The sequence below is a fragment of the Rhinolophus sinicus genome, chromosome 15, assembly GCF_057876585.1.
Source record: "Rhinolophus sinicus isolate RSI-liver-muscle chromosome 15, RSI-T2T, whole genome shotgun sequence".
Taxonomy (NCBI): Eukaryota; Metazoa; Chordata; class Mammalia; order Chiroptera; family Rhinolophidae; genus Rhinolophus; species Rhinolophus sinicus.
This window is the reverse complement of record NC_142515.1, coordinates 107,464,370-107,481,333: the sequence shown is the minus strand read 5'-3', so window position 1 is coordinate 107,481,333 and position 16,964 is coordinate 107,464,370. Positions and strand designations below refer to the sequence as shown.

The 16,964-nt window shown below is 31.9% G+C and overlaps 1 protein-coding gene across 2 annotated transcripts in view; it reads left to right on the top strand.

Annotated features, from left to right (window-relative positions):
* Positions 1-16,964, top strand: part of GLRB (glycine receptor beta) — a 56,142-nt gene that overhangs the window by 20,081 nt on the left and 19,097 nt on the right. For both annotated transcript variants that reach the window (XM_074338396.2, XM_074338397.2), the window contains exons 3-4: positions 305-411; positions 2,026-2,093. In XM_074338396.2, coding sequence (XP_074194497.2) covers positions 305-411; positions 2,026-2,093 — 175 coding nt within the window. The remainder of the gene's footprint in view (positions 1-304; positions 412-2,025; positions 2,094-16,964) is intronic.

The following is a 16,964-nucleotide window of genomic DNA, read 5'->3' as shown; positions in this document are numbered from 1 at the left end:
ACAAGTAAGATGTCTGTCTAATTTTACTTAAAATAAAGTAACTTGGAGTATTTAGGACAGTGTTTGATGCATATGGTAAAATTAAGTGCTAAAATAGGTTTTTTGTTTGCTTTTCTAACAAATATCTTTTGGGCTTCTGACAATGTCTACTACTTTTTATTTACTTCTACTTGGAAACATCATGCTATAATTTATAGATTTCTCTCAAAAAGCAAAGTCTTTTTTCCAGTGAAAATTACGCATTCTCGTTGCTTGCTATTTCTAAACACTCACCAAGATTTTGTTTTGTTTTTTTCTCTTACAGCCAGCAGTCAGCGGAAGACCTTGCCCGAGTCCCTGCCAACTCCACCAGCAATATCTTGAATAGGCTATTGGTTAGTTATGATCCCAGGATAAGACCAAATTTTAAAGGTTTGTTTTTTTCCCCAAATACCTTCATTCTTTGCATTTTAAAAATTAATTTTACCTGTATAAAATAATTTACTTGTGACATACAAAACAATGATTTTAAATTGACATGTAACTGTCCTGTAATATACTTAGTTTCAGAGCAATTTAATGCCAAAAATGTTCAAAGATAAGCAAAATATTAATTTTAATAGTTTTATGTGGTTCCTTTTTTTAATGTATATTGTGAATTAATGAGCTAACGTCTGCAATGGATTTTCTGAGTACTTAGTATTCTTAACCTCAGTGATTTAAATTTAGGTTCTGGATACAGAGCTGGCTTTCATTCACAGACACCAAGGTTATAGTTTGTAGGAAAGTGGCCATAAACTGATTTAGGGATAGAGAACAATTCTGATGTGTATTTAGATTAAAAATCAAAAAAAATTATTTTTCATATTGATTAAATATTCCCTCTACTCTTGCTGAAAAAAAGATGGCCATATGGTTTTAAAACCATGCTAACTGTGTGAATAAAAGTGACTATGTTTTCTACAACATAGATTGTTTTTACTTGAACAAAATATTACTATTTATCACACCTTTCAAGAACAAAATCCATTCTTGCAATAAAAGTCACAAGAAGATTGTACAATTGTGCAAACTTCCTTTTCTTTCTTTGTCCTCTTGATGAGTTAGGAAAAGCTATATGAACAGATTTCCTCTGGAAAACTGTAATCCTACGGACAGGTATTAATGTAGATCAGATTAACATTATAAAGCTTGATTTTTTTTTCCTTTACAGAAAAAAAAAAAAAAAAGTCTGCAGCTGCTTCTAGTCAACTGAAGTTATACAACTATGTTGTAAAAACAGGGTTTTTGTTCATTACCAGAACCTATTCAGTTACTTTCAACAACAGCCATGGTCTGGATTGTCACATGTCTACCATATATTGATTCACCACCTGTTTTTCATCAGTCAGTGGTTATGTGGCTGAAAGGCTAAATTCACATTTACCCTTTGTTAGCCCAACCAGCAGCCCACAATGAATTAAAAAAAAAAGTTTGCAACATTATACCTTCGTTCTCACTCCATGAACTTTCAAATTATTTTCCGAAAGGTCAGGCAAAAATCTTTATAATGACTCAGTTATATTTCTGATTAACTTTCCATTTTCATGAATTAAAAATAGAAATATAGTAATTTTAAGTACAGTGTATTGAATACTTCTTTACCAAGTAAAGTAAGAATTTGGGATAATTGTAAAAATGCAAAAAATTAAACTGTATTTTAAGAATGACTTTTTAAAAAAATAATTTATATTTTCTTAAAGTAAATGCATTAGCCTGATTTGAAAATTTTTGAAAGGCAAATGTATTTTCCCAGTCTTTACAATTTAAGAAATAAATATATCTGAATGAAAATATCATAAATTACAATTTAACTCATTTTTTATTTGTGTTATTATACCTATTTAGAAAAAGAAGTTAATAGCAATTGCGAACTGATTTATAATTTTACATCTCGTGGATTGGGAAAAAAATATAAAATCAAATGCGTAAACCATGAAATATGAAAATTCTGATCAAGTTTTCATATCTCCTAATTATAGACTCTATTTTTATTTTTATTCACAGGCATTCCTGTTGATGTAGTTGTCAACATTTTTATCAACAGTTTTGGATCCATTCAAGAGACAACAATGGTAATAGTGCAATTAATTTAATATTTTTAATTATCAAAATTTAAACTAGAGCATAATGAATGTAATATTAAAACTGGAAAATACTGAGTAACTCTAAGGAAAAAAATGCATGCTCTCCCCTAATATTAAATAATGCAATTCCAAGATTTTGGTAAATCAGTGATTTCAGGGCCTATGTAATTTAAATTTAGCCTTAATACTGCATTAAAAGGTACAATCTTGGAAGAATTACTGTATTCACTCTGAACAGTTAACTGGATACCACCTAGGAAATGGATTTATGCAATGAATACATGGAGCAACATTTTTTTTTTTACTATAATGTAATTATTTGTATGAGCATTCAAAACTATTAAGTGTTCACTGTTTGTTTGTTTGTTTTCTTTCAATTTCCTGAGGAGAATCTTTGTTTTTTCTGTTGTGCTAATTTTATGATGTATGGAGCAGAGAATTGTAAAAAACAAAATTGATTTTCATAAAATATGGCCATAGAGCTCTCTGATTGTGTAACCCAGAGAAAGAGCAAGGAAAAACAAAGGAAGAGTGGCAAGGAGTGACAGGCAGGGTCCTGTCTGGAAGGAACAGAAAAGAAAGGATTCGGGGAGCAGCTGCCATTCATGATGAGTTGGACTTTCGGGACAAAAACAGCTATAAAGTATGATTAAATTTCCTGAGTGATGTGTGATGTAATTATCCCTTAGCTTCTCAAAAGACATTCAATCAAGTCCACTTTCTTTTTGATGTTTTAGAATATAGATGTGTGCCCTTTTTAAAAAACCACATGCTGAAATGATAGTTCAGTGGGAGAAAGAAGGCCCATGTTTTTTTGTTGTTCTTGATTTTTGTTTTTGTTTTTTTGAGATACTTAAATTCTTCTTAAGTAATAATACAAGGTTTGGATTGAAAACCTAGTAATAATGGTTAGAACACAGTATAGTTATTAAGGGGATATCCCAGACTAGAGAAAGAATGATTGAAACTATTTTTTCCTTTATTCCTAGTATCAAAATAGTGTGTCACAAAAGCAATTGTACATTGCGTTTAAATTATGATGCCTATTTTTTTTATCTAATTATAATGAAAATGTTATCTGATTTTTTTATAGAAGCATGTATTTAGCTCCTGAATAATTGATTTTCTTAGACAATATTTAAACATTTTTTAGATAATAATTTAAAAGAAAATTTTGTAATTAAGTCCAAAATTCACTTCCAGTGCCTTCTTTAGTTCACCTAAATGACATAGATATACAGTACAGATCAGTAGAAGACAGCTCTAAAATATGATATATATTGCCAAATACAATATATATTACTCAGGAGACAAGTATAGCACTCATTAATTGAAAGTATGATTAGTCTATCAAAGCACTTCACTTTGGAAGAGTTGAGATGTCATTTTCTCAAGGTGAAAATTTAAGAGGAGTTATTCGGTCTCTACACTTTTCTCTATACCCTGTTTTATCTTTCATGGCACCACTACACTAATCCGAAACCACTATCAAGATGTTACAGTCTGTTGAAAACATCCCCAACTCTATTTTGCATTTTAGGACAACCAATGCAAGGATATTTTTTCTCATTTGCATAAAGGCTACCTATGTGTCATAGCTCAGTACATATCATTAATATGCCTGTTCTTTAATAAATATTGAATGCCTTTCAAACATCAGATACCTCATCTTCTCTAGGTCCCATCAGTAGTTACTTGATTGTATCAAGTTGAAAACACCTGGGAGAAAGGGATGCTAGAAAAGGGAGAACTTTTTTATGGATTACTTGAGGATTATAATAAAATATTTCATAATTCTTAACAAATCTTTTATTATTCCCCTGCACAGATTCATCACAGTAGCTAGCCTAGAGTATTTATTGCTGGGACCAGATTCAACCTCTGGAGTCTATGCTCCTATATTTATCCCTCATCTTGATCTCTTATCTTCTAATCAGAACCTTTGTATGGTTACTCTGACTCATTTCCTGTTCTCTTTACAATCCAGGTCTTTCATCTCTATCATTTATTTGTTAATTAAATCTGATAGCCTCTACAGTAATTAAAATATTTTTGTGTGTATTCTTTTTATTCTCTAATGGACTATAAATCTCTTAAAGTCAAGGATAATGTATTCTACTTCTTCATTTTCCATAAAATACACAAGACCATAGGCACTCAATAGTGAACATATAAATAAATAATTTCTTATATTAACTGATATTGATTGAATGAATGAACAAACACATTCTTCTATTTACCTAGCACAAAGTGAGTCAAAGTAACCATAAAACAGTTGGCAAAAAATGTTTAAAGAATAGATTCATGAGAACATTTATTTGGTTAAATAGCAGACTGAATAATGTTGTTATTGTAGAGTCTTAATTTTTGAAATTCTACAGACTTTTATCCAGAGGAGCCAAATTATTTGTATTTGTTGTTTTGTTTTGTTTTGTTTCTGAAATAATCTGAATGAAACCCAATTTTCCTTTCACTTTGTGTTGTGCAGACACAGTCTAAAGGTTCAGAATTGGAGTCACACTCATCAAGTAGACTTAAATATTCTACTTTAATATAATTATTATCTTTTTGCTTTCAGCAATGTTTATTTCATACATCCCTGCAAAACAGAGTTTTATAGACATGTCTTTTGAGGCTGTCATATTTTATATATTTGCTTAATCTTGTCAAAAATAAATGGCCTGATAACTTGTTGCATAATAGTCACGACAGGCACAAGTTGTTATAGATATATAGATAACATTAAGATGTCTTCTAAGGAAAAAATGGATCTAAGATAAAACTTGTTGTTCATTACCTGGTACAAATACTGGTCAGTAGTAATGTCTCAGGAGGGTAACTAAAAGGGTATATATGTATGGATAAGAGTTATATTATGAGAGGATGTTTCTCTCTCTTTTTTTCTTTCAATAACCTGGGCTTTATTTTTCCCAGATTTATTGAAGTATAATTGACAAATAAAATTGTAAGATATTTAAAGTGTATGTGATGATTTGATATACATGTACATTGTGAAATGATTCCCCCAAATGAGTTAACACATCCATCACCTCACATATTTATCTTTAATTTTATTTTTGTGAGACCATTTAAGTTCTGTTTTAGCACATTTCAATTATACGATAGTATTATCAACTATAGTCACCTTGTTTGTTATACATTAGATCCTCAGATCGAATTCATCTTATAACCAAAATTTGGTACCTTTATCAAGCTCTCCCTATTTCCCACACTCCTAAGTCCCTGACAACCACTTTCCTACACTCTATTTCTATGAATTTGACTTTTACTTTTTTTTACGATTCCACATATAGGTGGTACCATGAGGTATTTGTCTTTCTCTGTCTGGCTTATTTTATTTAGCAAAATATCCTCCAGGTTCACTCATGTTGTTGCAAGTTATAGAATTTCCTTCTTTTTTTAAGCCCAGATAATATTCCATTGTATATATACACCACATATTCTTGATTCATTCATCTGTTGATGGACACTTAGGTTGTTTTCATACTTTGGATATTGTTAATAATGCTTCAATGAACATGGAATACAGATATCTTTTCTGGATAATAGTTTTGTTTCTTTTGGAGCTAGATATATAACCAGAAGTGGATTGTTTGGTCGCGTGGTAGTTCTATTTTTAATTTCTTGAGGAACCTCCATACCATTTTCCATAGTGATTGTACCAGTTTTAATTTCCACCAATAGTGTGCAATAGTTCCCTTTTCTCTACATCTTTGCCAGTTTTTGTTATATCTTGTCTTTTCAATAATAGCCAGAGAGCATATTTTTTTAAGAAAACAAAACAAACATAAAGCCCCCCCCAAAACAAGAGGTTGGGAAAACAGAGAGCAATGGATTTGACCAAATACAGAATATATGTTTGTGGAGACAATATGGTGGACAGTGTGTGAGTTACAATATCACACAGGCTTATTCTTGTATCTACTTTATACTTGATTTGCTGTACCCTAAAAAGAGTGAAAAAAAATTACAAAAATAAAGCAAATAAATCCAATAAAATATTTTGCCTGGCACAGTAACTCTCAGTGAATGGTCACTTCGGTTTTCATGCATTTGCAAATTAATGTAATATTTCACGATAAAATCTCATCTTAAAGAAAATGAACCATTTATAAGTGTGTTAGTAGCCCTATAATACATTTGTGGGTTTATTTATTAATAATTCCCTAGAACTTTACCATACAAAGATCTGCTGAAGTAAAGGAAGTCCTAAAATTTGGGAAGTCTCAATATTACCCAACACTTTCCCTATTTTATTTTATTTATTTTTAGATTTTGAGTTTTATTAATGATCCTGTTCCCAAGATGGGCAAGATATTGCTACATTGTCACTTTTTTTAAAAAAAAGTATTAAATTTATTGTGGTGACATTGTTTAGTAAAATTATATAGGTTTCAAGTATATATTTCTACAATATTATCTATATATTGCAGTAGAAGAGGGAAAAGAGGGGTCAAATATATGGTGATGGAAGGTAAACTGACTCTGGGTGGTGAACACTTTCCTCTTTAGTTCAAACCTAATTACTTCAACTGGAAGTTGCTTATTGTGGAAAACATAATGTAGAACTCAGAGCTTGGGGGTGAATGTAATATGAATAGCTGCAAGTCAGGTGGCTGACAGAAGTAGGGCAGCTTCTGAAGGGACAAGGCAACCTAGTCCTCTAGTGTACAAAACTAATTATCAAATAAAGAAGCAATCAAGGTCATAGGCATTAGCACTGCTGTCAGGAAATGTTAATCAATTCTAATTGAAAAACGTTCCCTCCTGCTTTTCTTTTTCCTTTTTTTTTTTTTTTTGTTGTTGTTGTTGTTTGTTTTTTTTCAGTTCTGATGCTGTAAATTGCTGGCTAAACTGAAACTAACCTCACATTTATTCACAAACTATAATTGGGTAGTGGAGGAAAACTGGCAGCCATGTTTATGTCCCTTAAGCTCTTTCATACCTCTGTGGTTATATGTTCCTTCAGCTTGTTTTATGATCTCATTTTATAGCTTTATTGTTCCTATTTCTCATATCTCTGTATTGATTTACATTCTGCTATCTTACATTTTTGTAAGGTATCATTATTAATATTGTAAGTGGTATTTATTGACATTAATAGTAGCATCACCAAAATTGTCAAATAAATGTAATCATCCTAATTTTATCAATTTATATGGTACTAGTTGTGACAACTGAAATAAGAGCATTTAAAACAGTGAGAAGGATGGTTTGTTAGACACTATGCGGCATCAGCTCTATAGTTATGCTTATAATATTTGCTGATTTTTTTTCCATTCAAGTCTTACCTTTAGCTTAAATCAGTAGGATTTTCCACATTGAAAATATGAACTATTGCAATCATGGGGTAAAAATTGGGTATTACAGTTCATTATAATAATCTATACACAGGCACTTTACCTCATCAGAAATACATAAGAGCTCTTTCATGGAAATAAAAGACTGTTTATATAATCCATTTCTTTCTTTGGTTTAGGCATGCTTTGTAATTATATTAAATTATTATTGCAGTGCAATTCATGATCCTGTCAGACTTTCTGTGTCTTTCTGCTGCATTACTTTTTTGTTTGTTTTAATAATAGACTTCAACTCTTTTTGAGCAACATAGTAGTGCCTGTCAAGAAAGAAAAGTCATATTTGGGATCAGCTAAAAGAGCTTATTGCTAGTTCTTGCCAATTACTCCTTTTTGTTGTTTTAAGTACAATTTTGTTTTCCACATTTCCTTGTATAGAGATTTAAACTGCTGTCTTTAAAATTTGTCATAGTTTATTATACTTTGTATTTTGTTGCTTTTGTTACTAACTTTCCAGTATGATTTCACTTATTATAGAATAATCTTAGACATAATTGTCCCATTTTTTTCTATTTTACATCTCAGATACACAAACCTTAAAATGGTTTTATGTTTGCTTTTTTCTCATATTATTTATCTTTAGGGTTTATACCCTGTGGTAGGCTAAGTAATGCTTCCCCCACAATGTCCCAGTTCCATTATTCAGAACCTGTGATGTTATTTTACACAGACATTGTGTGTGTGATATAATTAAGGAACTTGAGATGGGGGAGACTATCCTTGTTATCCAAGTGGGCCTAGTATAATCACAAGGGTATTTTAAGAGGGAGGCAGGAGGATCAGAGTAAGTAGTAGTAAAAGAAGCAATGAAGACAGTATGAGCTTGTCTGATACAAGCTAGAAGTCACAAGTCAAGGAATGTAGGTGGCCTCTAGAAGCTGAAAAAAAGCAAGGGAATGGACTCCCTCCTAAAGCCTCCAGAAGGAACCAACCCTGAGGATGCGATGGTTTGAGCATAGTGGCTCTGATTTTGATGTTCTGAACTCCAGAACTGTAAGATACTAATTTGTCATGTTTTTAGCCACTAAGTTTTTGATAATTTTGTTACAGCAGCAATAGGAAACTAATACACATGCTGATGAACACTTGTTGATTTTTAACTCCGAAATGCTGCTGGAAGGTTTTCTGATTGGATGGATGGATAGATAGATAGATAGATAGATAGATAGATAGATAGATAGATAGATAGATACATAGAGTTAGAGATAGATAGAGATAGATATTCAGATATATATATATATATAATTTTTTCAATGTATGGAAATGCCAAAATAACCAGTGGTTTTCTTATTCAGTGATCACTGAACTCTCTCACTCATTAATCACAATAAAGGTAATTTAAAAGAGAATCTGTTCCTGGTAGTTAAAATATATACTGTATCTGTCTCTTTTCTTTGTCAAAGTGACTTCTTTTGTGTTTCTGCCTTAAAATGAAGAACAATATAATTTGTCATTCATACTTTCCTCTTTACCTTTTTTCTCCTAGCTTTATTATTTCAGAAACATTGGTGATTAAACATCATGAGGGAGAATATTGTATTAGGCAATAAGGAAGGATGAGAATGCCCAAGTTTTATTTTTCTCCATCCAGTAATTTGTCACTGTTATTGCTTGCTATAGGAAAATTAAATTAACGGTGTGCATAATGCTAAGCAAATATCCTAACCTGTCAAAATGTCACAGAGGTCATTTCTTTACCCTTGCATTTATAATAGAAGTGTGTTGGGCACTTTCAATTCAGCAGACTGCTACTCTTATGGAGTGTATAGTTTAGTATGGCACTATTGCACCACCTAGCAGGCACTCCTAATAAAAATGGAATATTGGCCTAGATCTAGAAAAGGTAAATATTCATAAGGTGTTATTAAATAATATTTAATGAAAAATGTTTTTTTTTTAAATGACATATGAAAAAAACTGCTGAACTATAACCTAGGAACTTTTACTGGCATTTTGTTATCTTGAAATTCTTAGATGAAACTTTTAACCTCACAAACGACTACATTTAAATTATTTTCAAAGCAGGCGCATAACAGTTCTGTTGACAGAACTTTAATTATAATGCTGCCAGATGCTATGAGAGCTGCTCTCCTTTATTTTCTTCAATGCTAATTTTTATCATAATTTAAAGAAACCAAATGAGATAAGGGTTGCATATGTGACAGGTTTCCAGAAGAGCTATCCTAACAGCAATACGAACTATAAACTGTTCTTAATATTAAAATATCATTAATGAAACTTAATCATTTTCAATGTCTTGTTATGAAATGTTTTATTGCCTTGAAGAAATAGTTTAATTTGGGTGTTAATTGGTACTGAAAATTTTGGAGACCATCCACTTTCCAAATAATGAGTAACAGTGTGCTATTTGGAATGAACAATGAGTAGTATTTGTCACCAAGTTGTCTAAAAACAATTAAGTAATTTCCCATTGATAAAAGAAGTCTGTTTTGGCTGGAAATTTGTTCATTGCAAAATAAACGATAGAGCTATAATTATTGTGATTGAGTAATTGAAAATGAAAATAAAAAGGTTTCAAAGATAGTTATCTTAATATAGAGCATTTGAAATGCCAATAACTAGCAATCATTTAGAAGTGTTCATAAAACATTAACCAAAGCATACTAACTAATGAGCTTTTATCTTTTAATGAATGTTGAATGCAAACTATTAATTTAAGTTGTAAAATTTTAAAACCTTCTTAAAAGATATATAAGCTTGCTGCAACCTGCATTGAATCCTAATAGTATATAGCTACATAGCTAACAGAAAAGCATCTGTAAGGCACTTTCATAATGAAATAGTAACACATAATGATCAAAAACGATGCAAAAAAAGCAATTTTCAGTTTTTCAGTGATGCTCATTGTAACATAACTCCGGAGTTCGACTAAAAAATACAATTAAAAAAAAAAAGGATTACAGTAGAGACTCAGGTTATGTGTAAGTTTTTAGCTGACAGTAGTGCACTGAAAGAAAGAAGAATTCAGGATAGGCTCAAAAACCGTATTTTAGCGCTCTCAAGATTTGTGAGCTAGGAGCAGATTGCTGTTAAGAATAATTATAATCTTAATCCTCTGTAATCTTACTTTTTATATGTTATTCTACCAAAAATGTTTTTGCTAAAATCTTCAATGGCTTCCTTATTTGCTGAGAGTGTTCAGTTTGATTGTACTTGACCCTCTATGGCACTTGTTGCTGTTGACCATCTCAAAGCTTTTGCCCATTTGCTGTGGGAATGTGGAAATCACATTCCCAGGGTTTTCTTCTTTTTCTCAGTCCTCTAGATTGCCCTTTAAAGTTTGATCACCCTAGGGTTATTTTTTTTTTCTTTTTCCATTCCCATTTTTCTTCACATTCCCAGGGTTTTCTTCTTTTTCTCAGTCCTCTAGATTGCCCTTTAAAGTTTGATCACCCTAGGGTTATGTTTTTTTCTTTTCCCATTCCAATTTTTTCTTTTCCCATTCCCATTCTAAGTAGTAATATTGGAAAAACTCTCCCTTAGTCTAGATTTTTTTTTTCCCGGTAATGTTTTCAAGGTTCATATTGTAACATGAATCAGAATTTCATTCCTTTTTATGGCTGAATAATCTTTCATTGTCTGTATGTGTATATACTACATTTTGGTTATCCCTTTATCAGTTGATGGAAACTTGGGTGGTTTCCACCTTTTTGCTGTTGTGAATAATGCTGTTATGAACATAGGTGTAAAAGTATCTGTTGGAGTCCCCTCTTTCAAATTTTTTGGGGTATATAACTTGGAGCGGAACTGCTGGATCATATGGTAATTCTATGTTTAACTTTTTAGAGGACAGAGTAAAATTTCTGAAAGTTAAAAATATACATATAGTAAGATCATGTCAGTGAGTTATTTAACTCATTAATGAGGGAACCAGCAGGATCATAAAGCTGATTCAGTGGAGGATTCCGGAGACTGAAGCAAAAGAAAGAATGCTGAAATTAGATTGCTAAATTAGATGCAGACTTGTTAATGTTCCATGAGGCAATAAAGGCATAATTTTGGGGAATATCTTTTCTACCTGACAAAAATCATTGGCATCTCTACCGATAAAAATCATTTGTAATTTATTAATCTTCTATAATTTATCTACTTTTACCGAGTCTAGGCCCTAATCAATAGAAAATGGCACGTCCATCAAAATTACATTTTCCTGGAGAATACAACCCTTAGGTGGGGTTGTTAGACAATATTTGAGTATGATATTGAAAAGGCAAATAATGTTCCTTTTACCTTCTCTCCAAAATTTGGATAATTTTTTAACTTTGCATTTATTCCCTTTCATTTTGTTTACAGTTTGTTTTGCATTCGCTTTTTAACTGTTGACTTTATTTGTAGAGCAGTTTGAGGTTTACAGCACAATTAAGCAGAAAGTACAGAGTTCTCATTTACGCCCTGCTCCCCACACATGCACCGTCCTCCCACCAACATCCCCAAACGTGGTACATTTGTTACAATTGATGAGCCTACCCTGACACATCATCATCACCTAAAGTCCATAATTTACATTAGGGTTTGCTCTTGGTGTGTACATTTTATGCATTTTGTCAAATGTGTGATTATATGTATCCACCATTATAGTTTCATACAGAAGAATTTCACTGACCGAAAAATCCTTTATGCTACGCCAATTTATCTCTCTTTCCCCCCTATCCACTGGCAACCACTGATCTTTTCACTGTCTCCATAGTTCTGTCTTTTCCAGAATGTGTGTAGTTGGAATCAATCAGACTGGCTTCTTTCACTTAGTGATATATATTTATTACCTCCATGTCTTTTCATGGTGTGATAGCTCATTTCTTTTTAGTGATGAATAACATTCCATTGTCTGCATGTACGACAGTTTATCTAATCCTGAGTCCAGATTCATTCATCTACTGAAGGACATCAAAGTTGCTTCCAACTTTTGGCAATTATGAATAGAGCTACTATAAACATCTATATATAAGGTTTTGTACGGACTTAAGTTTTCATCTCCTTTGGGTAAATACCAAGTAGTGTAATATGGTAAGAGTGTGTTTAGTTTTGTACTAAACTGCCAGACTGTCTTCCAAAGTGGCTGTACTGTTTTCTAGCCCCACTAGCAATGAATGAGAGTTCCTTTTGCTCCACATCCTAAGTATTTGGTGGTGTCAGTGTCTGGATTTTGACCATTCTAATAGGAATGTAGTGGTATCTCATTGTTTTAATTTGCAATTCCTAATGACATGTGATGTGGAACATCTTTTCATATTCTTAGTTGCCATCTGTATAACTTCTTTGGTGACGTGTCTGTTAAGATATTTTGCCCATTTTTTTTTTTTAATCAGGTTGTTCTTGCATTTTAAGAGTTCTTTGTTTATTTTTCGGTCTTAATTTTAACTCCTACCTTTCCACTGATCACTCCAAAACCTCTATCTCTTGCTCTGTCCTCTTTTAGTGATGATCTTGATTATTTCTGCCATTTTCTGTAGCTTGATATTTAACGATTCTTTTGTGTTGTTGATGAAGTGCTTAAGAAACAGTGACTTTTTGCTTCTGTCTTTAGACTTGCCCTTCCTTGATTTCACCACTGTCAAAATTCTGCCCACTCTCTAATAATCTCCTGAGACTCACCTTCTCCAGACTTCTCTGATCCCTGGTTTCTGGTGCAATCACTTATTCTCTCATCAAGTATCATCTCCCTTAGTGTCCCTAACAAGTATTCCCTTACTTGTTTAATTATTATTTCCCGAGGGTATGGACCTCAGGTTTTTATCTTTCTCAGACTTGCAGCTTAAAACTTCGAACATAGGAAGGCCTTAATGCATAACTATTGAATGAATGACTAAATGAAGGAAGGAAAGAATGTTTAACCAAGCACAGCGAAGCTGCTTGCTAACTGAGTCTCTTTCATAAACATTAAATTTAGTCTGGAACATAATTACAGATAGATGTTTTATGTTGGTAGTCCATAGAACAAGGTTGCCATTGTGAATCAAAATGTTTTAAGTGAGTGCAATGTGAATTAAAGTCCAGTTTTGTTGTGGTTGTGTGTTTGTTTGTTTCTTTGTTTTCTAGTATTCTATTGTATTGTATTGAGCTCTGTGTTGGCTAGCAACTACCATAGTGCTTGACAGCTAGGACACAAAAAAATGTTTTTTTTAAATATTTGAAAAATTTATAAAATTAATGTTAGTTTTGATGTTTAGTAATTAAGTAAACTTTCAAGTAACATCTTCACAGCAATAGAATAGGAATGGTGTCAATAATAGTTGATCTTTTCAAAGTGGTGATAATAGGTATGATGATAATAATGTTAATAAAACTTACACTCAATTAGGTAACTTTTTGGAGTACTCTCTTTGTGCCAGGTTTCATGCTTTCAGTATTGCATCTCATGTAATTCTTTTGAAAAACTGGGACTGTTTTTATTGACAAGGAATTTGTGGCCCCGGGAGGTTAAATAACTTGCCTTAGGCCACACAGCAAGATGGAATTCAGACCCAGAAGTCTAATGTCCATGGCCCATCAGGTCTCGGTGTAGTTATCAGTTCACCTTGTTACTTTTAACTAATCCTGAGTCCAGATTAGATGGCTCATTGCAAACTGTTTCCCTTTACATAGCTTTTTCCAAATTGTTTTATATTTGACTGATTGTCAATATCTCTTACAGTTATTTCTGTGAATTCTGGGAGTACTCCCAACTGTACCCTGATTAGTCAGAGCATGAAAAGGAATATATGATTAAAAAAACAATTTTTGAATTGAATGAGCCAACTAGCCACTTAGGGATTTTGGAGAAATGTAGATGTTTTCTGAAAGTATATAATGTACTCTGTGGCTGGATTCTTAACGATATATAATGGAAAGAAAACTAACTTGTTTCTACATCAGGTACTATATTAATATCTTTTACACTGAGTATTTTATTTAATTATCACATTAAGATATCAGTATTCCTTTTTTTTTTTAATTAACAAACTGAGCTCAGTGAGGTTAGGAAACTTGCTCAAGGTGAAAGCTTCTAAGATTTAGAGCTGAGCTTTGAATCACAACCATTATATTTCTAAAACCATGCTGACTCCATTATGCTAGGCTTTATAATTTGACAAATATAATTTTTAAAAAGTTATTTATGATGGCATATGGAATAAAACGGCGGTTGACTCTAAATTCAAACATTCGTATATCATTTGTAATTTTTCCCACATATAGGTTTTGTTTTGTCAAAGCCTCTGATATTATGTAGGGCTATTTGGGGCTTTAATCAGCTTTCTGATGATTAAAATGCTTTGAACTTAATAACTAATAAATGTTACAGATATGCTCTTGGATTGTGTGGAAACATTGATTAGACTTCAAGAAGGATTTAGAAAAATGAACTTCATATGGAGAAACAGTATTAAAATTGCTATAAAAATTGAAAAAGAAAAATGATTTTGCTATGTAATTTTAGATGAATTAATCATACTGTTTGGGAAATAGATGGAACATAAAATAGTGCTCCCAAAAAAATGTGCTGATGTGTGGAGATTTTAAGGGGAATTCAATTGTTTTGATCTAGATAAAGAATACCAATGAGGTCTTAATATTTATATCTCTATACATATATTTAACATTCTATTAAAATAAGAAAACTTAATATTGGGCTAAAATAAAGCATCCTGAGTCTAGAAGTCACGATGGCAAAGTTGTTTGGGAGATGTACCCAAATAATACTGATTCTTGTCAAGTATGTGACAGTCTCTCACCTATTCATTTATTTATTTTTCGTTTATCCCTATTTCTGGAAAATATTTGAGGTGTATAAAATAATAACAAAAGTACAATTAAATAATTGAAATAGTACTAAATGTGCAAGAGCCATATAACAATGGTCATACTAGGATCTGAGAGATGAATTCATTTAGGTGGCTATAGGATTTAGCTTTAAGTTCCATAGCTGCCAGACAGACAGTAAAACATGATGAGATACTTAAGTCTTACTTTCCAGTAATAGGAAAGGTGTAAGAAAATCAGGAGGAATCACTGTGATTTTGTAATGCTCTTAAGACCAAATATGCCGGGCACATAGTAAACACCTATGTAATGATATTACAGTAATATACACATAAATAAATGAACAATTAAGTAGGGAAAGAAAGAAGAATTCATCTTGAGTATTTTCATATCATGGTCATTGACCAAAATAAGGGGCCATGGATTTAATTACAAGCTTATTGAAGATACATGGTCAACCCCATCTGGTTATTTTTTATACTGATCCTTGAAAGCAAGTTAAGGACATAGTATTTTATCATAATATTGTGAATGTGTATTATAAATATTGCAGTTTAAAGATGTAATTTTTATAATTTACCTTAATAAGACACAGCACTTAGAGAAGGTGATAAAAATAGATTTTAGTGTACATATTTTTAGAATACAGATAATTTTAGCAGATCATTACAAGGATGCTTTTTAGCAAATGATTTGAAATTGACAACTGTTGGAGTGCTCAGATTAATGCCAAGTAGGTGTCAACCATGTGCTTTAATTAAGGTAGCATAATTGGTATTTTACTAGCAAATGATTGACCTAATGAGTATTCCTTTGCAAGTGGTAGGCCATGCATGTTTCCGTGGAATGGATAAAACTTTTTGTCAGGAAGCACCATTGTGTCTACTGGAAGACTCGCCACATGAGGTAGATAATCCTTTGTCTTGGACATGTTTGAGTTAATTTTTATGGTGTCACAATCACAGCTATGAAGCAATCACTTAAGTCCAATTATGAATTTGCATATGCATATATTTTGACCAAAAGTTCATATAGGTGTGTAATGCAGATCTTCCTTTTCTAGGGTTCTCATCTTACTCTCTCCTTGATTCCATGTTCATTTGATTGGGAAAATGTTTTTTGTTGTTGTTTGTTTGTTTTTCTTTTTTCTGAGGTGCAGATATGTTCAATGTTAGTTTACATAATCCTTAATTTATTTGACTTTGGCATTCCAAAATCATCTACATATAATTTTGAAGTGTTTATGAACATCAGTTTTAGAGCAGCTGTAAGACGTAGGTAGATTAAATCTTACTTCACTGTCTGTAGTTCAGTAAATGTGTATTTTTATTATGTGCCTTACCTTCTCATTACTACAGATGGTCTGAAAATCATGAGAGAAAAACTAAATTTCCCAAGCTTTTCTAGAGTCACTGATCATGGTTTATGCTTCATTTTATATTTTATACATATAGAAAGTGTGTGTTTTTATAGTTCATGGGTACGTATTAGGGCTTATTATTTAATAAAAGATGATCTACCATCTCTTTCTATTTAATTATTTAGATTTTGATTTGAAGTTTATGATCTCATTCATTTTAATCATGTCAAAGGCTATGGATAGTGTTTTGTGAATTTTGAATGATTGAAATTAAGAAAGATGAAGCCCAATATAATTTATACCTTGAATTTTTTGTGTGTGCATATTCTGGTATATAAAATTTAAAGACCTGAGCTTCATGCC